The sequence below is a fragment of the Procambarus clarkii genome, chromosome 88 (genome assembly GCF_040958095.1).
Source record: "Procambarus clarkii isolate CNS0578487 chromosome 88, FALCON_Pclarkii_2.0, whole genome shotgun sequence".
In the NCBI taxonomy this organism is placed as follows: Eukaryota; Metazoa; Arthropoda; class Malacostraca; order Decapoda; family Cambaridae; genus Procambarus; species Procambarus clarkii.
The window spans coordinates 16,528,365-16,554,352 of record NC_091237.1 but is presented as its reverse complement, the minus strand read 5'-3'; the positions used below and the strand labels follow the sequence as shown (position 1 = coordinate 16,554,352).

General features: G+C 39.2%; 1 protein-coding gene across 1 annotated transcript in view; it reads left to right on the top strand.

The window, feature by feature from the left end:
- Positions 1-25,988, top strand: part of LOC123745843 (domino helicase) — a 96,194-nt gene that overhangs the window by 21,048 nt on the left and 49,158 nt on the right. Inside the window, 8 exon segments of the mRNA XM_045726909.2 lie at positions 9,412-9,926; positions 15,198-15,693; positions 15,811-16,026; positions 17,726-17,900; positions 18,857-19,043; positions 20,262-20,398; positions 23,573-23,759; positions 25,573-25,715. Coding sequence (XP_045582865.2) covers positions 9,412-9,926; positions 15,198-15,693; positions 15,811-16,026; positions 17,726-17,900; positions 18,857-19,043; positions 20,262-20,398; positions 23,573-23,759; positions 25,573-25,715 — 2,056 coding nt within the window.

Sequence of the window (25,988 nt, the reverse complement as noted above, 5' to 3'; positions counted from 1 at the left end):
AATAGAGAATTTCTGCATTTGAAATTGAGTGTTGACTTAATCATGTTAGGAAAGTGGTGCAACAAAAGTCCTGACTGCCAGATGTCTTAAGTCAGAAATGGTAATATTGTTTATGCATATATGGTTGCAAGACAATGGTGTGGTATGAAAGTAAAAAGAAAATTGCAAGGATCAATGTCTTGTGGCACGGTCTCTGATGAGGCCTTTCAGTGTGGCTGCTCTCAGCCTAATGTACAAGTCACAGTCTGGTTTATCAGGAATGAAAATGTCATGGAGAGATAGTGCTAAAGTCAATAAACCATAAGATTAAGAAAAGTGTAATGAGATAGTTTGGGCATATTGAACAAGGGTATGATGGTAACCCAGTGAAGAAAGTGTATTCTAGTGTATTTGAGGAGAGGAAGGATAGGGAGAAGGGTCAAGACATAATGAGGAACTGGAGACCGAGTGTAACTATTGACTGGGGTATGGCAAGACATAAGGCTGGGTAGAAATGATTTGAACGGGAGTGAATAAATGTGTGTATGATGCACACCTTGTCAATTTACGAGGAGCACTGGTGACCCCCCCTGAGTTTTGCTGGTGACACCCCCCCCTTCCTGAGCTTATGAGGCAGTGGGTGTTACTAATGTGTGGTGGTGGTGCCTCACCATGATGCTGTGTTTTGGGAATGATATTTTTACTGGTGCTTCCTGCTGCTACAGCCTGAGTTGGTGCTCTTAGTCACCAATGGTCACTTGTCATAAGTCATTCTGCCTGTTGAAGATGGGTCATTAGTTCCTCTTGTCCTTGGGTGTGATGTTTTCACCCTAGGGCTTCTATTTTGGCCGAGCCTCCTTCGTGGTCAGCAGCTTACTTGGGATGCCCTGTACCATCTTTCCCTTGCAGATCCAGGCCTTAGGGCAGTAAACCCATTGTTGTCAATTGAGGAAGTTAAGCTGTTGGTTTTGCATTTTTGTGCCAGGCTCATTTCTTTCCAATTCTTATGCCTCTTACATGGTTGTCGTTGGGGCAGTTCTTTTGGCTTCTGTTCTCTCCGGTTTTCAGCCTTCTCCAATGGTTCATCCCCAAGGAACAGCCTCGGGCATTTCCCTGTCCAGCCAGCCAACAGAGGCAGCAGAGCCTTCTGTTCCCTTCAATTTCCTATAATTCTTTAGTGTGTACGTTTAGGCTTTGCAGTCCATGGGTTAGGGACTTTCTCCATCGACAGCTTCTACTTCCTGCCATCTTGCCAATGTCAGTGGGGGGGTGTTGGGTTCTTTCTTGAGGATTCTTCCTCTAATGGGGGCTTACCTTGCAATGAATCCTTGGATCACAGTCCAGCCTCTGATCATACCTCCTGGTTGGTCATCTGGTCAACCAGGCTGTTCGACATGGCTGCTCGCAGCCTGGTTGATCGGATATTCTTTCAAGATGGTTATCAAGTTCTCTTTTGAACATTGTGAGAGGTCGGACAGGTATGCCCCTTGTGTGTAAAGGGAGAATGTTGAAAATTCTTGAGCCTTTGATGTTGGTAGAGTTCTCTCTTAACATACGAATTGCACCTAGTTTTCAATGGAGCTATTCTGCACATCCTGGCCATGCCTTTTGGGCTCATGTGGTGTTATTTGTTTGTGCAGATTTGAAGCCATTCATTCTTGTATTTTCCAAGTGTAAATTATTATGTATATCTCCCACCTGCATTCTAGGGATTACAGATTTAAAAGTTTTAAGTGGTTCCAATAATTCAGATGTTTTATTGAATGGATTGTGGCAATAAAAGAACTTTGCATACTCTCCGAGTCATCAGTTTCTCCAGATCTGAATGGGGCTGTTTGTATACAATAATATTCCACTCTAGAAAGCACTAGTGTCTTTAAAAGTATCATTATTGGTATGGCATCTCTTGTTTGAAAGATTCTCATTATCCAACCTGCCATTTTTCTTACATTTGTGATGGCTACTTTATTAAGTTCTTTAAAAGTAAGGTCTTCCTACATGATTACTCCCAAATCTTTTACATTGTTTTTTCTTTCAATAGTGTGGTTTGACTGCATTTTATGTGGTTACCCTTTTGATATTTTAGTTTGTCCCATAGTGCAGTAGCTGGAATTTATCCAGATTAAACCTATTGTTTTCTGTTGCCCATTAAAAGACCTGATTAACTTCAAGTTGGAAGTTTGCCGTTTCCTCTTTATTGTCCACTCAAGAAAATCCTAGTTATCTACAAAGAATGTACTGTACTATCGTCTGCCTCCTTGTCTATGTCCAATATTGGGATAAGAAAAAGTACCCAAGTAAGCCTAGTACCTTCGAGGATTGAGCTTTTCACAGTGGATGATCCAGATTTTACTGTGTTGACTCTTACACTATGGGTTCTGTTCATTAGAAAGTTAAAAATCCATCTCTCTACTTTGCCAATAACTCATTTTGTGAGCAGTAAAACCATGGTTACATTTGTCAAAAGCTTTTGTGAAATCTATGTTCAAGGTACAGTATATTGCATAAGTATTTTGCTTGTCTTCCATGGCAACTAAGACCATGTCATAGTTGTGTAGCAGTTTTGATAGACAGGAGCACCTTGTTTTTAACTCATGTTGTCCAGGATTATGTAGACACTGACTCCATGTGTTTTGTGATTGACTTTGTAGGAATCTTTCGAAGATTTTTATGATGTGTGATGTTCAAGTCAATAATTCGGTTTACATCTGCATTACTACCTCTGTGCAGTCGTACATTCTCCGCTGTTTAAAGTATTGTATGTTGGGAATAATACTATACCTGTTTCTAGGCTCCATCTCCAAAAGATATTTAGAGTTAGTGATAGTGGTTTTTTAAATTTTTGATGAATATAGAATTCCAGGAGTCTGAACCTGGTACAGAGTGCATGGGCATGCTGTCTATGCCAGTGGGGTTGGGGTTAGGGTGTTATCTGATATATGGGGAGCCGGTCGGCCGAGCGGACAGCACACTGGACTTGTGATCCTGTGGTCCCGGGTTCGATCCCGGGCGCCAGCAAGAAACGATGGGCAGAGTTTCTTTCACCCTATGCCCCTGTTACCTAACAGTAAATAGGTACCTGGGTGTTAGTCAGCTGTCACGGGCTGCTTCCTAGGGGTGGAGGCCTGGTCAAGGTCCGGGCCGCTGGGACACTAAAAAAAAAAAAAAGGCCTCGAAATCAACTCAAGATAACCTCAAGATGGTTCAATGTTGGTATAACATACATGAAGAATTTGTTTGGATCACTGATCTTAAAACAGAATCGTATTTGATATTGTAATGCCTCTAATAGTTTCTAATTATTAATTGAAGTCTGGCGTATTTGTTCAAGTTGGTTCGACTCTCTTTTTGGTCCAACACATACTTGTCACAAAGTTTTATTAGCTTTCCCAAGAAAAATGTAAATAGCTAGGAGGTAGGGCATAAAGAACTAAATCTCTTGCGAATAGTAACTGATATTTCTAAAATTCTGTATACAAACTTAGATGGTGTGAGATCAAAAGCACTACGCTAGTGTTAAGCAACTAAACAGCTAGAATTATAGTATATAAATGCTCTGACAGTGACAAAGCTTTAAGAAATTTGTTTAACTGAAGTGTTATTCCAAGGGGTGCTACTCAGTTTGGAGACAGGATAGAAAAACTGAAAAATGGAGGTACAGTAGAACCTCGAGTGACGACCGCCTCAGTTGGCGAGCATTTCGGATAATGAGCACCCAGATCGCCAACAATTCGTCTCGTATGGTGGGCGCTCGTTTGAATAACGCCAACACCACATGGTGGAGTTGCGCTGCTTCTCGCACATTCTCGGACGCCTCCGACTTTTTTTTTTTTTTTTTTTTTTTTAAGATGCCAATGATGCTGGGATATACAAGGGAGACTGCTGTGATGTTGCAAAGCATTGACTTTTATGTAGAAAAAAGAAAGGAATTTTTTTAAAAACAAGAAGTGTCAAAAAGGTTCATTTGATGTTCAGCAGGTAGGCTGCTCCATGTTTCTTAAATAAAAAAAAATGAAAAACAACAAATGTCAAAAAGGTTCGTTCGGTGTTCGGCAGGCAGGGTGCTCCATGTTTCGTAAAAAAAAAAAAAAAAATTTCAAAAAGGTTTGTTCGGTGTTTGGCAGGTAGGCTGCTCCATGTTTCTTAAATAAAAATATAAAAAATGGTTGAAACAATTTGAAAAACGGACAAATGCCATAAAGGTTCATTCAGTGCTTGTCGGGTAGGCTTTTCCCATTATTGAGATATAAATGAAAAATACAAAACAAAAGAAACACATTTGAAACAAAGAAAGATTGTCATAATGGAGCAGCCCACCCAACAAACACTGAACGAACCTTTATGGCATTTGTCCGTTTTTCAAATTGTTTCAACCATTTTTTTTATTTTTATTTAAGAAACATGGAGCAGCCTACCTGCCAAACACTGAACAAACCTTTTTGACTTTTTTTTTTTTTTTTTTTTTTTGAAACATGGAGCAGCCTACCTGCCGAACACCGAACGAACCTTTTGCTATTAAAAAAAAATGAAAAAAATATTGAACAAATTTGAAGAAAGAAAAATGTCATAAAGGTTTGTTCAGTGTATGTAAGGTAGGCTGCTCCATTATTTAAAACATCGGATATTATTGGTTACCTTCTTGGATGTATGGTTGTTGATGGATTGTAGATAATACACCGTAGATCACTTCAGCAGTTTATTGAGGAAGGTAACAAAGTATATATCTGGCCTGCTGAGGTCCTACCTACTCTGAGGTCTGTGAGATACTGACTGGTCACCAGAACGGCTGGTACCAGCTCTCTGTGGAGAATGACGTCAGAGGCTTACTTGATTTGTGATTGGCTATCCCCAACCGTCGTACAATTTGAATACTAACAATATCGTATTCATGTTTTTCGGTGGTAGAACGGATTAATTTGATTTTCATTATTGTCAATTTGATGCATTAACATTATGCATTAACATTATGCATTAACAAGCATTAACCAAGTAAATTCAGTAGAATATCTGGTTGCAATTCTTATACCATGTCATAGCTCAGTCGATTAAAGCAGTGTCTGGGATGCTCTTGGATGTTGGTTCAAATCCTCGTCACTGCCCTAGTGGATTTGTTCATTTGATGTATCAAGCTATTGTGATTTCTGTGTGTAATGAAGTAAGGGCGAAGAGGTAGAATGGCCTATTGACATAGCTGTCAATATTGAGGAAGGCTATTAGCCAGGAAGCACCTGGCTAATACAGTAATATCAGAAAGAATACCAGGAAGTAGCCTAAATGAGCAGGCACATGCAAATGACCTGCTACGGATGTGCGATAGGTTTGCCTTAAACCAGCAAATAGTAGAACCAACTAGGAAGGAGAACACGCTGGACCTCATTTTCACTAATAATGATGAGTTGATCGGGAACATAATGATTACAAATACCTGTTACTCAAATCACAACTTAATTGAAGTTCTGACAACCATGGGGAATGGACCTTCAAAACCAGTCCAGATCCCCGGTGGAGGAGATTTCAGCAAATTCAACTTCAATAATAAACGGATAAACTGGGAGCAAATAAACCAGGACTTCACAGAAATAAACTGGGAAGAACAGCTAGGAAATGCAAACCTGAACCAGTGCCTGGAAAAAATAAGCTCAGTAGCACTAGAGATATGTTCAAACCGCATACCCCTAAGAAAAAAGAGAAAGAGATGCAGATTGGAACGGGAACGTCGTTCCCTATATAGGCGAAGAAAACGAATCGCGGAACAACTTGAGAGTCGCACCCTATCTCAAGAACGGCGAAGAAGGTTAGGTAGAGAAATAGAAACAATTGAACTCAAGCTACAAGAATCATACAAAACCCAGGAGAGGCAAAGAGAGCAAAAGGCCATCAGTGAAATAGAGAGAAATCTGAAATATTTTTTCTCCTATGCAAAATCAAGATCAAAAACCACATCTAGTATCGGGCCCCTGCGAAAGGGAGATGGAACTTTCACAGATGACAACAAAGAAATGAGCGAGTTACTGAGGAAGCAGTACGACTCTGTTTTCAGTGAGCCATTAAATGCACTAAAGATTGATAACCCAAATGAATTTTTCATGGATATGATACCAACATCAAATCATATATCAGACGTCGCCCTATCCCCACTAGATTTTGAAGAAGCCATAAACAGTATGCCTATGCACTCTGCACCAGGCCCGGATTCTTGGAACTCCATATTCATCAAGAACTGTAAAAAAACACTATCGCAGGCCCTTCACATTCTGTGGAGACAAAGCCTAGATACTGGCGTTATCCCTGACATACTAAAAACAGCAGAGATAGCACCACTCCATAAAGGAGGAAATAAGGCAGAGGCAAAAAATTACAGACCGATAGCACTAACATCGCACATCATAAACATTTTTGAGAGAGTGCTAAGAAGTAAGATCACAAAATACATGGAATCACAGCATCTCCATAACCCCGGACAACATGGTTTCAGAACAGGGCGCTCTTGCCTGTCGCAGTTGCTGGACCACTATGATATGGCATTAGATGCTATGGAAGACAAACAAAACGCTGATGTAATTTACACAGATTTCGCAAAAGCTTTTGATAAATGTGACCATGGTGTTATTGCACATAAAATGCGTTCAAAAGGAATTACCGGGAAAATAGGCAGATGGATCTACAATTTCCTGACTGACAGAACCCAATGTGTAATAGTCAACAAAATAAAATCCAGCCCATCAACCGTGAAGAGCTCAGTCCCCCAGGGTACTGTGCTTGCTCCAGTACTTTTTCTCATCCTCATATCGGACATAGACCAGAACACAACCTATAGCACTGTATCATCCTTTGCAGATGACACTAGGATTTTCATGAGAGTTGGCAACATAGAGGACACGGCAAACCTCCAATCAGATGTAGATCAGGTCTTTCTATGGGCTACAGAAAATAATATGGTATTCAACGAGGATAAGTTTCAGCTCATGCGCTACGGAAAAATTGAAAATATAAAAACAGAAACCACGTACAAAACGCAGGCAAATCATAACATAGAACGAAAAGGCAATGTAAAGGACCTGGGTGTACTCATGTCGGAAGACCTTACCTTTAAAGAACACAATAAAGTAGCCGTCACAACTGCAAGAAAAATGACAGGTTGGATAACAAGAACTTTTCACACTAGAGATGCTATACCGATGATGATACTTTTCAAAACGCTTGTGCTCTCTAGAGTGGAGTACTGCTGCACAATGACAGCCCCTTTCAAAGCTGGAGAAATTGCTGACCTGGAGAGCGTGCAGAGATCCTTTACTGCTAGAATCCACTCAGTAAAACATCTAAATTACTGGGACCGACTAAAGAGCCTAAATCTGTACTCCCTTGAGCGCAGGCGGGAGAGATACATAATAATTTACACGTGGAAAATAATTGAGGGGCTGGTCCCAAACCTGCACACAGAAATAACACCACATGAGACCAGAAGACATGGCAGGATGTGCAGAATACCCCCGTTGAAAAGCAGAGGTGCAACAGGTACTCTGAGAGAGAACTCTATCAACATCAGAGGCCCGAGACTGTTCAACACGCTTCCACTACACATAAGGGGCATAACTGGCAAACCCCTCACAGTGTTCAAGAGAGAACTGGATAAGCACCTCCAAAGGATACCTGATCAACCAGGCTGTGACTCATACGTCAGGCTGCGAGCAGCCGCGTCTTAACAGCCTGGTTGATCAGTCCAGCAACCAGGAGGCCTGGTCGACGACCGGGCCGCGGGGACACTAAGCCCCGGAAGCACCTCAAGGTAGCCTCAAGGTAGCTCGAGTGCATGGGGGAATTGTGTAAAATCCTGGTTTGTGTCTTGGAGAGGCTGCAAGATTCAAGTAAATTCAGTAGAATTTCTGGTTGCCATTCTTATACCATGTTGTAGCTCAGTCAATTAAGGCAGTGTCTGGGATGCTCTTGGACGTCGGTTTGAATCCTCGTCACGCCCTTGTGGATTTGTTCATTTGATGCATCACGCTATTGTGATTTGTGTGTGTAGTGTAGTGGAAAGACATTTTACTAAATAGTTTCTAAAACTGAAAAAGAAAGAGCTAAAGGAGTGGCTGACGGTGATATGCCAAAGTTAGAAGGTATATAGAAAAGAGACAATATGATCACCACTTACAAAGTAGTGACAGAAGTCAATGCAGTTAACAAAGAGGAGTTTTTTTGAAACATGCAACCAAGAACAAGAGGACTGATTCAAGCTAAGGAAAACAAAGATGCTGATAAAATGTATGAAAATTCTCTTACGTGAACAGAGTTGTAAATGGTTGAAACACTTCGAGTGATGGTTACTAAAAACTAGCAACAATTCCAAAGTGTTATATGATAAAAATTACTGGGAAGATGGGACATCATGAGCAGTGCTCTTATTCTGAATATACTGTACGTACAGGATTGTAACCATAGTTCATTCTCATAGGGGAAAATAATTTTTAAATTAAATGTTAAATGTAATAAATCTCAATGTAAATAAAAACTTTACTTTGCAATGCTTTCGGGATTCAACGTACCAGCGGCCCAGTCCCGAACCAGGCCTAGTTTCTGGACTGGTCAACCAGGCTGTTGGATGCAGCTGCATGAATCACAGCCTGGTTGATCAGGTATCCTTTGAAGCTGTTTATCATGTTTTCTCTTGAACACTGAGGGGGTCAGTCAGTTTTGCCCCTTATTTGTAGTGGAAGCATGTTGAATAGTCTCGGGCCTCTGATGTTGATAGTTCTCTCTCAGAGTACCTGTTACACCTCTGCTTTTCAATGGGGGTATTCTGCACATCCTGCCATACCTTCTGGTCTCATGTGATATTATTTCTGTGTGCAGGTTTGGGACCAGCCCCTCTAATATTTTCAACATGTAAATTATTATGTATCTCTCCCACTTGCATTCAAGAGAATACAGATTTAGGCATTTTAGTCGGTCTCAATAGTTTAGATGTTTTACCGAGTGGATTCTAAAGTCTAGCAGTAAATGATCTCTGCATGCTCTCCAGGTCAGCAATTTCTCCAGCTTACAGATGAAGTAATAAATAAACTAAAGATTAAGTTTTTCTTCAAAGGAGAATGAGAATTTGTTAAAGTATGTATGTACATATAGTTTGTATATGTGTTAAGTGTGTACCAGAGATATTTTTTATTTGTATAAAACTTTTTAATATTGATGTACTCTACTGTAGGCTAGTAGATGAAACACTGTAAAATATAGCATATACACCAGTTTGTACACAAATTAAAAATTTTCAGCTATGTACTAGTTATGATTATCATGCAATATTGTACCATATAGATTTTTCATAAAATTTTTGTAATATGCATTGTTGATTTTTGTCCTAATGTTAAAAACCATTATAAAAGGTGTATCAGCTTATAATTTAATCACCTAAAATACATTGCACTGTCCCAACAGAGGAATTCCGTCCTGAGGAGTCTTCCGATGATGACGAGGGAACAATTGCTCGAGAGGATGACAATCCAGAAGAGCAAGCTTCAGAACTGCAACTATTACACGAGGAGTCTAAACAGACACTGGAAGATTTGTTAAAGGATCTTCCACCTGGCTATCTAGAGGGAGGGGATATTTCCTTGGACAACAGCACAGAAAACTTGGATTCTTTAGGGGAGTGTCCGGACAGTGTTGAGGAGAAAGATGAGGAAAAGGTGAAGGAAGAAGTGATAGGACACGAGGTGACTATTGAGAAAGACGAAAAAGATGTAGATAGTGTAAGTGATAAAAAAAATGTTAGAAATATTAAAAGAAGAAAAGTGAAACTCAGGACGGGTGATAATATTAGTGAGATTGACAAAGATGAAGATCAAGACTTTAAAGTCGAAGAGTCAGACGAAGACAATGAGGACACAATTGAGGAACAGGAAAAGAAAGAAGAAGAAACAGACCACCAACAAGAAATAAATGAATTGCAGGTATGTGTTGCTATCTATATATATTAATATCTAAATATAAACATTATTGTGTATTGCACAGGCTTTATTAACCCTTAAATGGCGCATAGCTATATACCATTTGACACCCACAGGCGCATACCAAAAAAATAAATTTTTTTTTTTTTTCTTCCTAACCTGTTAATTTGTATTCACTGATCACGGGAAAAATAATAAAAAAATCATAAGTGGCATATATTGCCCACTATAGGGCGAGGAATTCTGGCAAAAATCAGGCGCTGACTGAGCGTGCGTCCCAGGCGGTCTGTTGATCGCCAGCTGTCAGGCCAGAGTTTCCACAAAGAGATAATTACCTAATTATTTCAATGTCTCTGATTGATTTTTCGTAGTTTTTTTGCTGTAATATTATTCAATAGTGTGTAGTGTGATATATTTATATAATAAAATGAGTGAATCATCACTGTACTCAAAAATATGGTGTCATATTGTTGATTCAATTATGTTCATCAAACAGTGAACAAATACTTTGTCGGTTATTACACTATATACACAGGTTATATATAAGTATCTGCATGTTTTGTTCACCATGACGAACCACTAAGTTGGTATGCTAAGTGGCAGTGACTGGCTGCCACTGGCTGCCACTCCCTCCCTCACCTCACCTGACTTGCCACCATTCTCCACCCACCATACTGTTTTTGCCTTTATATACAGACGTTATATATAAGTATTTACATGTTTTGTTCACCATAACTGTACATCTAAGCTTGTATGGTGAGTAAAGGCTCAAAGACGTAGCTACTCACACAGTCAGCTGGTGGCGGCCGCCCTCAAGGCCAGACGCACTAATATTTCTCCAACAACAATACTGTTTGTGGTGTTATTACGCTATATACACACATTATATATAAATATCTATCTGTTTTATTCACCATACTTGTACAAGTAAACTGGTATGGTGCCCAAAGACCATCGTGGTCATCAGTAAACATGATAAGTCCTGCAGACGACGCTCCTCCCTCACCAAAATGGCGGCTCCCAACCTTCTACTCTCGCTGTTATCTCACACTATACACACGTTATATATAAGTATCTATGTTTGTGTTCACCATAGCGAACCACTAAGGGTGGTATGGTGAGTGCAGTCAATAAAAGGTGGCCACACACACTCAAAAGACAACGCCACCATCCTCTCTCCCACAGCATTACTCCTCCCTCCATGGCGCACAGCGCCAAATATCACCACAATCCTGCTATTATCAGAACCCTGGTCAGTTTTATCGCAGTCAGGGGTCTTCTGTAATAATATCATCGCTACATAAGAGCATGAACAAGTATATTATGGCATTTTTAGGCGATGCTGTGGTCACAAGCTGAACAGCAGTGCTGTGAGTTCATGCTGCGTGCGTCAGGCTTCGTAGCTGACTCAATACTGAGGCCCCTAACACCCGGGAGTTTGGCCCATGATTTTTTTTAAAAATGGCGTCTGTTTACAAGAGCCCTGATGAAGGTGTGGTGAACCCCGTGTATCCGCGGGCCGTTTAAATCTTGCGTAGTACTCCAAAGCATCACATGATGCGATGCGCAATTTACTGCAAGTCGGTCAAAGCATCATATGATGCGATGCGCAATTGAAGGGTTAACTAATGTTTCAAATGATATCTCTTATGATTTTCTGAAGCAATTTGAATGCATTCAATTGCCTTGTAAAAAAACATAAAAACCATAATGGAGTGGATGCACCTGTGTGTGTGTGTGTGTGTGTGTATATATATATATATATATACTGTATATATATATCGTACCTAGTAGCCAGAATGCACTTCTCAGCCTACTATGCAAGGCCCGATTTGCCTAATAGGCCGAGTGATTTTTATTATTTTCAATAAAATGGGCGTTCTGGGCCCCCGAGCGCCCCACTACCTCAGTTGGGTTTAGGCATTCCGCGGGAGCGCGAGGGAGAGCGCGGTAAATTCTGAAAAGTGTATAATCTTTTCAACTTTGTCAGCTCAATTCTCGTCCTAAGATATTCAATTTGGTATCACTGTGTTCGCAATAGAATTCTCTAGAGGACTAAATGCATATAAACTCAAAAAGCCTGGCTTACCATCTGCAACTAACAGAGAAAGTGAGAGAAAGTTACTTGGGAGTGCACAAGAGTGATAAAATGTTTACACTCTTTTCAGTTTTGTTAACTCAATTCTCGTCCTAGGTCTTTCATTTTGGTATCAATGTGTTCGCAATAGAATTCCCAACGGGACTATATGCATATAATGTCAAAAACAGCAGCGATCTCCACCCGCCGACGTGATGAAAACAGGCCGCGGTTACAAGAAAGAGAGCGCTGCGCCACCCCAAGGCGCCTCTCATTAAGAAAAGTGTATATTCTTTTCAACTTTGTCATCTCAATTCTCGTTCTAGGTTTTTCAGTTTGGTATCAATGTGTTTGCAATACAATTCTCTACCGGACTAAATGAATATAAATCCCAAAAGCCCGGCGAGAAAGTGAGAGCGTCTTACCCGGGAGCGAGCAAGAGCTCTCTCTCTTCACTTTGGACATCTCAATTCTCGTCCTAGGTTTTTCATTTTGGTATCATTGTGTTCGCAATAGAATTCACAACTAGGGAGGTGGTGATCTTTGGGGGGTTTAAATACCCCAAAATTACCATATCTTTTAGGGGTCTGAGTTTGGTGCAGTGGGTTAAAGGCGTACCTGTTATGCCAGTGGCTGTGAGGCTTCTGTGCTGGCTAGAGTTCAAGTCTCCTGGTGGGAAAGTGTTCTAAAGTTGTAAAACTTCAGTTGCGTGTTTAGGCAAGATAGTTTATTTGAATTATTATTATTATTTTATATTAAGACCATAATTTATTGACTTAGTTGTGTTAGTTTAGGTTAGGTTAAGATAGGTTAGGTTAGGTTAGGTAGGGTTGGTTAGGTTCGATTATATATCTACGTTAGTTTTAACTCAAATTTAAACGAATTAACTTATACATAATGAAATGGTCAGATTTATCATTTCATAAGAAAACATTTGGAAAAATTTATAAATTCAGGACAAATTAGCTTATTAGGCAAATCTGGCCTTGCATAGTAGGCCAAGTACAACGTTCTGGCTACTAGGTACAACATATATATATATCTTTATCTTTATCTTTCTGCTGTACAGTATTGGGTTTGGTGGAATGTGGGCCTTTACTCTCTGGCTTCATGCCTTATACTGTATTAGGTTAGGTTAGATTAGATTAGGTCTAGTGGAATATGGGTGGCTGACTAGGCACATTCATTTTTCTCTCACAGCAGAAAATAATGTTTTGGCTATATGTTAAGTAACATAGTTTACTGCCTCTGTAGCTCCATAATCAACCTTACCATAAATATACTAAAAGAGTGACAAAGTCCTACATGAGCCGAGACCTGTTGTTATGACAGTGTTTTTAGTGCTCTGATCATATCTGAAAGGTCTGATATATATATGTAATCATTGAATATGTTCAGCCACGTCCAGTTTCTGCATGAGAGGATTTAACACCACTACTACCTCAAAAGATAAATATTAGAAATATTGAGGCCAGTATTTTTATATTTAATTTGCAATTGACACAAAGGCCCAACTTTCACACTAATTTATTACGTGTTGCTTGTGCTAGCTAGCAATGGAATTTTTTTCCATTAAAGCGTTTTAGTTCCATAAACTATGCTTGTTTATTTTCCTTGTAACTATTAAATCAGTCTTCTCTGATATTGTTGGGTTCTTGAATGTTTTTTGTTAAATTCAAGGGATTCAAAAGAAGAAAGATTTTATGGACCGACAATTTAGTTTGTACGTTTAACCCCTGCACTGCACGTTAAATTTGACTCGTGTAGTTCATAGAACATAATTTGTCCTGAATATTTTTTTTCATTTGACATTGTTAATTATAATCCAGGAAGCTCAGAAATCCAAGTAAAAGTCTCCACCTCTTGTGGTTTACCTGTAGTAGCACAGAGGAGTAGTGTTTTTTCCATAGAAATTAAGTTAGGTGCTGCATAGGACTAATTTTGTACCTTTATTTTCATTGTTGCTCACTTTTAGTTTTTTGTTCTAACAAGTTGTATTGATATGCCAAACATGGTGTTCATTATGTATAATTTTTAAAATATATGTATGTACAGATGTGTGATATGTGTCACATATATATATGTGACACTATTTGTATGCTACTGTTAAAAAGTTCAATGGCTCCTAATATGGCTGCCTTGCACATTCAGACTCTGGATGGTGATGTGCCAGATGTGGTCCTCATCATTTTACTAAGGTCCTAGAAGAAAAGTGAGGGACTAAGGATTATTTCTCAAGATGGTTACTGGTAAATCAAATGTGCAAACACTAGGGGTTTGCACACTTGATTTAAACAATATGCCGAGGTTGGCATTCATGTTTACTGGGCTGTGTCAGTCTACTTTTATATTTCTTTGGGAGTGTCCTGGATGCTCCCTAAGAAATATAAAAGTGCCTGGATGTCCTGTTTGATCAGTCATTTGGGACCTGGTTATCCCCTGTGGGTTTTGGTGCAGCCAATGGATATCCCCCTCCAACTGCTCTCACCTTATGTGAGTTTGAGGGCTGTTCGTCATTCATGCCATGGAGCAATGATCATTCTTTCAGCCTCTGCTATGCTGCCTATTGTGTTGGTGACAGCTATAACCCCCAATGTGGCTCATCTCTCCGACCCTCTGGAGATAGCCCCTTCCACTTCGGGTGTGAAGGCAGTTGAGTCATGTAGTCCTGTCGAGGGTTAGGGCTTTCCTTTTCCCAGACAATTCCACACTCTGAAACATTTCCTCTGGACTCCTTCTCTGTCCTCGGCAATTGGTGTGGACACTGGTTCTGCCCCAGAGTCCATACCCATGTTTGGCTTCCAAGGTTAGGGGTAGTTCGATAGGGGTCGAACTATTGGGATAGGGGGTTTTGTATTTGTTGCTGTCTTACCATGCTTTTCATACAGTTTGCCTTATTGTTGTATTGATCTTTGATTCCTATGTGCTGCCTGTCTTGAAAAGGGGTGGTGGGTTATTTTGACCAATAATGGCTAGAGCATAATCACTGGAGAACTAGTGAGGCTTTGCCCTGAAAGAGACATTTCATTACAATTAATGCTCTTATTGTTGTCAGTACAGGTATTGACATTGACACTTAAAAATTAGATCTCAAACTATATATCTAATATTTAGAAAAATTATATCTGGTTCTAATAAATGCATCACCAGCTTTAATGTTGATTTACTATAGCAGATAGTTTTGATATTTATTTCAGGCTGAAAATGAACTATCTGTGGAAGAGTTAAGAAAGAAGTATGCAGAATTAGCTGCTAATGCTGAGCCTATGGAAGAAGAAGAGTCTGAAGATGATAGTAGTGAGGATGAAGAAGAGGATGATGTCAATGATGATGAAGAGATGGTTGTTGAAGAACTAGAAGATGAAGGGAAACAGGAATCAGAGAAGGAAGATGAGTGTAGTGATGGAGATGAAGAGATGCCCAGTGATGAGGAAGAGGAGGAGGATCTAAGTTTGGGCTTGGAAACTCTTATGAAAGAAAATCTTGAAAAGGATTCTAAGGTTGACAGTGAAAAGGCAGATAAGGAATTGCAGGATGCTTCAGCTGTAGCAGAAGCTTTGCAGCCAAAGGGCTTTACATTGTCATCTACTTCTGTCACTACACCCATCCCTGTGTTGCTCAAGCATACGTTGCGAGAGTACCAGCATGTGGGTTTGGACTGGCTCACCACCATGTTTGAAAAGAAGCTAAATGGTAATATAACTTTGTTATTCTTATGGAAGTTTTGTTAAATAAATTTGGACTAAATTGTTAAACAGAATTTTCTTTTATGCAACCTGATATTGATTTGTAGTATGTTAATTTTCATAGGTATACTTGCTGATGAGATGGGCTTGGGGAAAACTATTCAGACCATCTCCCTTCTGGCACACCTTGCTTGTGAAAAGAGCAACTGGGGACCTCACCTGATTGTAGTGCCAACCTCTGTCATGCTCAACTGGGAGATGGAGTTCAAGAAGTGGTGCCCAGCCTTCAAGATACTCACATATTATGGCACCCAAAAAGAAAGAAAGATGAAAAGGCAAGGTGAGATATACTGCTATCCCTGATTTATAATTAAAACAATAGTAGAATTTTTTCATGGATCCAAGTTGACTAAATTACATCCATATAGATTTATTATATCCATGTATATACATCATTTGCTTAAAAATTATGGCTTTCAATTTGAAATCATTTGTATCCCTTAATTTTACAGTATGTTCAGCTACTAATCCCTTGTTTTCTACATTTATGCTGTTTCTGTTAAAAGGAATAACATCTATTGTTTCTGTGCACATAGTGTTCTTAAATCATCAGTTGTGTTTCTAATACTCCCACTATTTGGCCCTTTAAACTGGTATTCAGTAGTCCAACACAATAGATTATTTGCAATGTGTTGTTCACGAACATGGGGACACAATTGACTTAAATTGCCCAAATAAGCCACGGAGACATGGAAAGAATTTTATTCATTGGCAGAATGGTGAACAAATAGAATGCACTTAAAAATGCATTCCATTTGCACTTTTGTTAACCTGTTCTTTTAGGTTAAAAGAACAGACTCCACACACAGCTTCAAATGTAGATATGATAGAGCCTAATGAACTTGGTAACCTGTGCACTAGTTGAGGGAAGGTTGAATCTCTGGACCAAAATGCTGAAGTTTAATCTTCTCAAGGACGACGATTAGGCACACTATCTCCTTCTCGGCCAAAGGCAGAAAACAGTTTTGAGGCAGGTCATGGAAAGTGTTAGGGGTATAGAGGTTCCTGTTATTGACAGGTCAGGCAAAAAAATGTAACAGAGTAAACAAATTGACAAAGGAAATAGAAATATATATGGTGGCAATGAACCTAAAGTTTCCCAGAGTAGCCAGAAATAAGGAATTGATTAAGAAAGTGATTAGGGAGGCCACAGACTGCATCTTCCAGATGAAGATAAATTTTAAAATCATAATGTAATTGATAAATACAAAAGTGTAACAATACAATACATTGAAGCAAGCCTAATAAATTTTTGATCTAAAGAAAAAGAAATAGCATTGAAGATAAGAAAGGTTACACAAAATGAAAGAAAAAGCTTTAAGGTAATTGTAGGTGTAGAAGAATGGCTCTTCTCACAATATAAGAAAATAATATATATTAGGCTACAGGATAATCTGAAGGTATGAGAAAGGAAAGAATTACTCCTGCAAGACAATTCTGAATTGGAACATGACCAGAAAATTTGGCAGACATCACAAGCATAAGCAATCAAATGTATGTCTGGAAATTACTCAACACGGAGTGCCTTCAGACAAGCAAAGAAGTCAGAGAACAGCAAGGACTGCAAAAAGGTCATTTAAAAGTTAAAAACTCAGAATATCATTGAGTATTAAATCACTCCAGTGTACAAAAGCTAAATAACTTCTGAAAGTTGCTGGAACACACAGACCCTGAGTCAATTCCCATGTTGACCAGATATAAATATATCTGGTCAATATGCAGTTCGTATTATTTTCTGTCTTACTCCTCTCTCCTTACCTCAGAAGGCCACCTGCCCTCGGTGCTCTACTTTTAGCTCCTTTCAATCTGCAGTCTACTCTTTTTATTCCCATTTACTGGATGGAATTAATAGCTCTGCTAGTTAGGTTCTACATTACCTAATATTTTGGTCACAGCATGTGTTTATGTCTGTAGGCCCATACTGTATTGAGTTATCCAAAATTTGGACAACAGAATACATCAATGATATCATTTTTCAGGTTGGACAAAACCAAATGCATTCCATATTTGTATTACATCATACAAGCTGGTGATTCAGGACCACCAGAGCTTTAGAAGGAAGAAGTGGAAGTATTTCATCCTTGATGAAGCTCAAAATATAAAAAACTTCAAATCTCAACGTTGGCAGTTGTTGCTAAACTTTCAAAGCCAAAGGTATGTTTTAGGTAATACTTTGTTATAATATAATGACATTTCAGGTTATGAAAATTTAGTTCCAGGTTATGATATTTAATTCTATACTGTAGTCCTGTATGTACAATTTATGACTATGTGTCCAAGGCAGGACAATAATACTGTATCAAATGCTAATATATTGGTTTCCTTTATTTTAAAGACTTGGTAGCTTGCTAGTCAAGCTTTTAAAACGAAGCAATTTTTTTTATTCACTTTTATTTGGCACATTTTGTAACAGTCTCAGTAAACATGGCTGTGGATATATAACTTGGGTGTGCTGTAGTGCTGATTCACCTAGATGCTCGTAAATATTGTTGTTATTAACAAAGAATTTACTGTACTTTCTTCAAAAAATTCCTTTCTATTCCAATGCATTTTTATTTTTTCATTTATTTTTGTTTTGTTTATACTAAAACCCTGTTTTCATACATCCTTTCCCAGCTAAGTGTTCATGAAATGGGAAATAGGGTAATATAGGATTAGGAAGAGATTTGTTTTGCTGTCTCCAGTTTTCTTTGGTGCATATGTCAAATTATTTATTATCTTCCCATATATTCAATCCTGGCACAGCAACCATTAATAATCATTAATGCTGTGGCCATTTAAACACGCTGAAATGAAGCCAAGAGGCACCATCACACCCCTTGTGTGTCCCCTCTGGCTGCATCAAATATCAGTACTATCGCACACCCTTTATGCAGTCCTCTGACATTTGACAGTGAACTGCATCTGCATCCTGTCATTTAGCTCCATATATTCATGCTTCTTTAAACTTCAGTTTTTATACAAGTCTTAACAAAATTCTTTATTTGGTTTTCCTATACTGTTCATTTTAATGTAGGAATTTTTTTATACTGCATAAATATTTAGCAAATTGTGTTCAGAACTTCCTATGTATAATTTGTATTAATTACATTATGTCTCCTATTTTACAGACGCTTATTACTTACGGGAACTCCGCTTCAAAACAACTTGATGGAGCTCTGGTCACTGATGCACTTCCTAATGCCTAATGTTTTTGCCTCCCATCGGGAGTTTCGTGAATGGTTCTCTAATCCAATGACAGGCATGATCGAGGGGAATAAGGAGTACAATGACACCATCATTAAAAGATTACACAAGGTAAATTAAATGCTGGTAGAGATGTTCTGACACCATTTTGACCTATGTTAATCACTGCCTTTGTTCACTTGAAGCCAAGATATGTATTATTCCATCAAATGATCTATATGGATGGTATAGGGCTGCTTTTAAGTAATAAAAAGAGGTTAAGAATGGAGTAAAGTAATAATATCACTCACATTTATGTAGAGGAAACTGGAAGAATACATAGTTAATAGTGAGGGAGGGAATTTTCAGGAGAAAGGGCAAAGCCATTAAGACTACAGTATACAGCACTTGAAAAGAGTCAGTATAAGAATTTGGGATGGGACCGGGGGGGGGGGACGTCATCTTCACCTTCGTCCAACCATTTGGACATCAGTATCAGTACCCAGGTACTGAACAATGACCTGCATGAAGCCAGACTGTCGCTTAGATAAGAGTGATTGAAGGCCAAAATGGTTATGTAGCTAGATTTTGTAGAATTAAAATGTTAAATGAGTATTAGAAATGATACTTGTAAAATAGATGCAGGAAAGTGAAAAACAATTAACAATATATTAAAAAATTGGAAGTTTAGGTCCAGTTTTTTCATATACTGTATTATTAATTGCTTTTCACTTGCATGTACAGTATCAGTTTCACAGGTGTGACTGGCCTACCGGCCAGCCTGCCAGGCAGCAACCAGTCCTTCCACCCACGCTGTCTGCCCACTAGCCAGCCAGTCCACTTGCCCACCCACCATCCACCTTGTTGTTTTCCTAAATATGACTAAACAGTTACCGACATTTAACATTCTGGATTTAGCGGACTCCCGAATACAACGTGGGTACAGCTCCATATAGGTCATTAAATTGAGTGGATACTGTATTAAGAATGCATAACAGTGTTTGAGAGAATGCACGAATTGAGTGAAATTAAAGTTTGAATGGGGAATATTAAATTGGGGTAATGTACCGAGATGCCAATGTAGATATGTCTGTGTAAAAAATTACTTTGTGTAATATTCTGGATAATGTGATATTTGTATAGATAATGTGCATTAAAATCAGTTATCTGATTTATGACTAATGAAATTGATCAGACTTTGTACATAAAATAAGGTTTTACTATTTATTAATTTATAAATATTGGAAAAACAAACTTGAATGAACATTTGTAAACCAAAAAAATATAATAGGATTAGAGAATTTGTTATAATTTTATGTACCATATCAATAACTATATTCTGCCTTCCAGGTTTTAAGACCATTCATATTGAGAAGACTTAAGTCTGAAGTGGAACAACAAATGCCCAAAAAGTTTGAACATGTAGTAATGTGTAGATTATCAAAGAGGCAACGGTTCCTATACGAAGAATTTATGTCAAGAGCTAAGTAAGTGTATATATGTTAAGCTGTTTTAAATTATCCTGTTTTAGAGATAAGAGCCATAGACTGCTGAGAATTGCAAATGTACTGATTACATTCAAAGTATTTTCTGGAAGGGACTTTAGGGAGCTTAGTTCTGGGACCACCAAAATTTAATCTAACTTTCTAGCCTCTGAGGGTCATCCATTTCGTACTAAGATCCAGGATACATTAAAGACTGGGGAGACAGTTACGACTTGGTCTATTGTTACCAGTTACTTTCCATCCCTCACTGCAGTGGCCTCTTGTCCCCCCACTTCAGCCTAGGCCGAAGAAAAGTAGATTTAATGAAATGTCTGAAGTTTAAAGGTTAAGGAGGATGAAAAGACAGTGATAATTATCAAGAGGTGTAATCTACATAACATGTAAAGAAGTATATTTATTTGAGTAACACAAGGTAATTATGGTGGCAGTGAACTTAAATGTTCCAGCCTAGGCAACAGACTCCATTAATTAATATCCAGCCCTCACCTTTGTTGTGATTCAAACACGGGTAAATACTGACTGGCACCACCTCCCTCTCCCTGACAAGAAGTCACCAGATAAGATTTCCCTAAAGTATCTTCAACTAGGGATTATTCACTACAAATAACTCTCACTATTTAGCTATATATGTGTATCACTGCTAGACATATTAATACTAACTAAAAATAAATAGAAGAATTCAGAGAAATGCAATGAGAGGTAATGTTCACCCAGGTATGTGGAGACACAGATAGACTACAAAACAAAAATACAGTTTTAGAGAGTATTAATGAACAAATCCAACCAAAAATGAAGAACTCTTTATCAGCAAAGTGCCAACACTGAGTGTAGTTCAAATAAATCAAGATAATCAATACATGAATTTTGAACCTGTGGATATTATGCATGGGCCATCAAGAAGAATTCTTCAGGAATTAGAGAGGACCCAAGTCTAATATTAACACCAGAACCTAATGCAAACAAGATAAAATCAGGAGCATGTAGGAATCTGAAGAACTAAAAAACAGCATTTAAAAATGTGAACAACAGGGTTTTCAAGTCCATATGTATAGTTTCTGAGAGATCATTATTGAAGTAAACATCATAGATAAATAAAATAAAGACTACTCAATAGCTCGGTCGATAGAGCTTCGGCCTTACATGCATGGGGTCCATGGTTCAAATCTCCTGAGCCCAGGTGAATGGATTCATAGATAAATGGCTGCTAGAATTAAATCCAAATAAGTGTAAAGTAATTTAAACGGGTAAGGGAGATAGGAGACGTATTTAACTACACCGTAAGAGGAAGGCAATTACAAGTAACAATAAGAGAAAAAGACATGGGTGTAGACATAATCCCAACATTAACAACAAAAGCGCATGTGAACAGGATAACATCAACATCATATGGAAAGTTAGCAAACAAAATAATGTCATTTGAGAAACAGCTAGGAGGCAAGACACAAACAGCTAAATCTTGCTCCTCCATAGTCACCGATAGGTAAACACGTCCACTTTCTGACCCATATAAAAGAAATAAATATTTGTTAAATTTCTCACCTTTTATTTTGTACAAGTGTGCTGTGGAAATATTTATATTTAGTTATGTATTATTTGGTACATAAGTACCCCTGTTACCTAGAAGTAAATAGGTACCTGGGAGCTAGACAGCTGTTACAGCTGCTTTCTGGGGGTGTATTGTGCGTGTGTCGGGGGGAGGATTAGTTAGTAGTTAGTAACAGTTGATTGACAGTGGAGAGGCGGGCCGAAAGAGCAGAACTCAACCCCCGCAAGCACAACTAGGTGAATACATTATTTTGTACTCTTCACCTCATCCTCTCCCCCACTTCCTCCCTCTTCTGCACCTCATGTTTAGCCTCTCTTCCCTTTCATAAAATATAATATGATGGAGATATGAAACTAATTTATGTGAAAATCCGTAGGAGCAGTGATGAGGTTTCGATGTTTCCATGCACACGCTTTTAGCGACTTGACCATAACATGGTAATAAGAATTGCAACTTGGCGCTTTTCTGAACACACAAGGATTTCCTGAGGCTTCTACTGAAGCCAGAACAGGATTTTCTGGCTTCAGAAGAAGCCTCAGGAAATCCTTTTGTGTTCAGAAGAACTCCAGGTTGCCATCCTTATTACCATGTTGTCGTCTAGTCACTAGAAGCGTGCATGTGGGAACACTCGCTCAGTATAGGTTTGAATGCTCATCACTGCTCCTGCGGATTTTCTCACTTGAGATATTTTGAGATATATACAAGAGTTGTTACATTCTTGTACAGCCACTAGTACGCGTAGCGTTCCGGGCAGGTCCCTGGAATACGATCCCCGCCGCGAAGAATCGTTTTTACAACCAAGTACCCATTTTAATGTTGAGTTAAACAAAGGCTACAGTTTAGGATTTGCGCCCAGTAAATCCTCCCCGGCCAGGATACGAACCCATGACAGAGCGCTCGCGGAACTCCAGGCGAGTGTCTTACCACTACACCACGGAGACTGGTAATTGATGCAGTCACGTTGATGTGACTACTCTCTGTGTACTAATTTGTGTGTTTAAAGAAATAATTATTTTTGATGGCGAAAAAGTCTTCAGACATCTTAATGAATATTTCACGCTTGACCCGAAATGAATCCATGATAATTGGGGGGGGGATCAATAATTACTAATATTTCTTAAATCATTGAACGTAGGCCTACCCCAACCAGCCTATGGCAGTTCCGGACCCCCTAGAACATTTTCCCTACTAATTTGGGTAAGGCGAGCCCCAAGCATGTGACCTCCAAAAAAAAATGGCGAAAAAGTCTTCAGACATCTTAATGAATATTTCACGCTTGACCCGAAATGAATCCATGATAATTGGGGGGGGGGGGGATCAATAATTACTAATATTTCTTAAATCATTGAACGTAGGCCTACCCCAACCAGCCTATGGCAGTTCCGGACCCCCTAGAACATTTTCCCTACTAATTTGGGTAAGGCGAGCCCCAAGCATGTGACCTCCAATTTCAAACAGACAGACAATCATTCTCTCTTATAAATGTATTTAGCATATTTGTTATGCAGTCTTACCTGTAAATGAGTTATTTCTTACATTTAACTCATAACTGAATTATATCAAGACATATCTAGTAATTTTTAATATTATTTTCTAAATTTTACTTACAGAACTAGAGAGACCTTGGCAGCTGGGAACTTCTTAAGTGTAATCAATGTGTTGATGCAACTTCGAAAAGTGTGCAATCATCCAAATCTGTTTGAACCTCGCCCTACAGTGTCTCCTTTTATGATGGAGGGCCTCTCCTACAATGTTCCATCCATCATTTGGGGCCTCATTGATTATGACCCATTTAGGGTGAGCTTTATAGTTTTTTGTTGCAAATGTTCACATGTTTATGAAAACCTTTGTCTGAATGAGTATTGCATAATTGGACTGTTCTATACACTTCATAGGTCACAATCATGTCTCTGAAACAACAAAATTGATTATTCAGATTAAAAACTAATTTTTGCTTCTTTGGCGAGTAATATGACTTAAATATTCCATTGGCTGATTCCATATAAATAGCTATAGACATCAGAAAGACATCCCAAGTTAATACAGTATTTGCCGACAAACTAGTTCAACACCTTGGTAAACTCCTGACTTGATTGCAAAAGTTATAGACTATCTAATAAACTTTTAAATTATTAAAAGAAAAAGTGAATTAATGCAAATGAAGCTATATGCCATGCTAGGTGATAATTTGAATTTAATTAAACATTGCTACACTAAAGGTTTAAATTAATAGAAATGCATTATACTGTAGGAAATCCAAAATGTGAACTTTATATTGGTACAATATCCATTAAGCTATAAAAAAATATTCAACACAATTATTGAATGAGTGCTTGAAAAGAGTGAGTGAGACACAGCAGATGGGCTTGCTCAATGTTTGGGTTAGCAAGAGGGAAAGATAATGGCTTTTTCTGCAACTCAAAACATCTTTTCTGGGGAGGAGCCCCGTTGGCTCCCCGGAGCTTACTAGGCTGATATGCTAATGTTAGACTTTGGCATCAGTCATGTGTATGGAGTTCTGTGGGCTTACCGGGGACCACGAGCCAGAACCTGACGTCAGAGAGGCATGGGGAGCATTGGCCTATAGAAACCCCCATGTAGTTGGACACATTCTATGTCTGCCATCGACCGGGTCAGGCACCCAGAAAGGTAAGCATCCCAAAACTAACTCCTATTCTGGTGAAATTATTGCTACCAAAAGCCGAACAAGTGGATAGAACTCCCCAAAAAGAAACAAGCAAACGATCATGACATCACACGTCGCCGCACCGCTGTCTGTGCAGCTCCCCCCCCTCCCCGGGAGGGGGAAGGGGAAGCCTCAGACCCCTCACACCGGCTATCCACCATACCACCACAGCAACTGACACACGCTGTAGGCTGGTAGCAAAAGGTGTGTGAAAGTAGCAATGATGACCCTTAAGAGCACCAGAGAGAGACTGGCTTCCATGGGTTGCAGGGCTCTCTTTATACCCTGCCGGTGATGACGTCACGTCTTGTGTCAACGCGAGCAGTAACAAGTGGCTGCCGGTAACTGCTAGTTTGCAACTGCAACACAGCTGGGTAGAGGCTGTATAACTTCTAGTTAGAGGCAGCAAACTGCTTGGTAGAGGTGGCTAACTGCTAGTTTGCAGAGGCACTTTGCCTGCTGGCGAGCCGTACTGGGTGGTGGAGCGTGTGCCAGGTCAAATGACTCATCTTGGCTGTCTTGGAAGGGACTAGTTCCACTGCTATGCAGGGAACTTATGTGATACTGCCTAGTGTTTAGGAGCCTTTGTTGGGCTTGGCTTCATCCACTAGAAATCTTCTGTCATTTTGCTATGCAACCAATGATGATGATGATTACACTGCTAGATGGTTAGCATTGTAAAGTGTGTGGTCACGTCTATGGTAGAAAATAATAATAATAAAAAAAAACTGCTAGGAAAAAAATCTTGCATCTAACCTTCTGATAACTCAATTATCTGAGCAAGAGTCGACCATATATTTAATTCCGAGAGTTCATTCATACTGTTTAACATTCAAAAGAAATAATGTTCTTTAAAATGTATACATGTCATCATGTTATTGATATACTGTATATATTACTATATAAATAATTCTCCACTTTCAGGAAGTTGACTTATTCTGTCTAAATTTTCTTCTGGCCGATTTGGAATTGTGCTTGACAGCATTTGCTGCTCATCGTATTCGCAAGTTCCAAGCTCCTCGCCGACTTATTGAAGAAATAGATTCTGCTCCAGATCCACCTCCAAAGTGAGTATTACAATGTATACTCTAAAGATATTGTGTACCCCACACCCACCCACTCAAGGCACCCCATACTCATCCACTCGAGGCACCTACACTTGCCTACTCATGGGACCCACACCATCAGCTCCTGCTGCCGACACCAACAGAACAAGTTGCTAGCTCGCTCTCTCCCCCCACCTCCCTCCCTGTCACCATCACACACCCAGTTGCCCACATCAAGGCCCCTCCCTCCCTGCCTGGCCAGGGCAGGATAGCATTAGGTAGATAGCTGGCAGG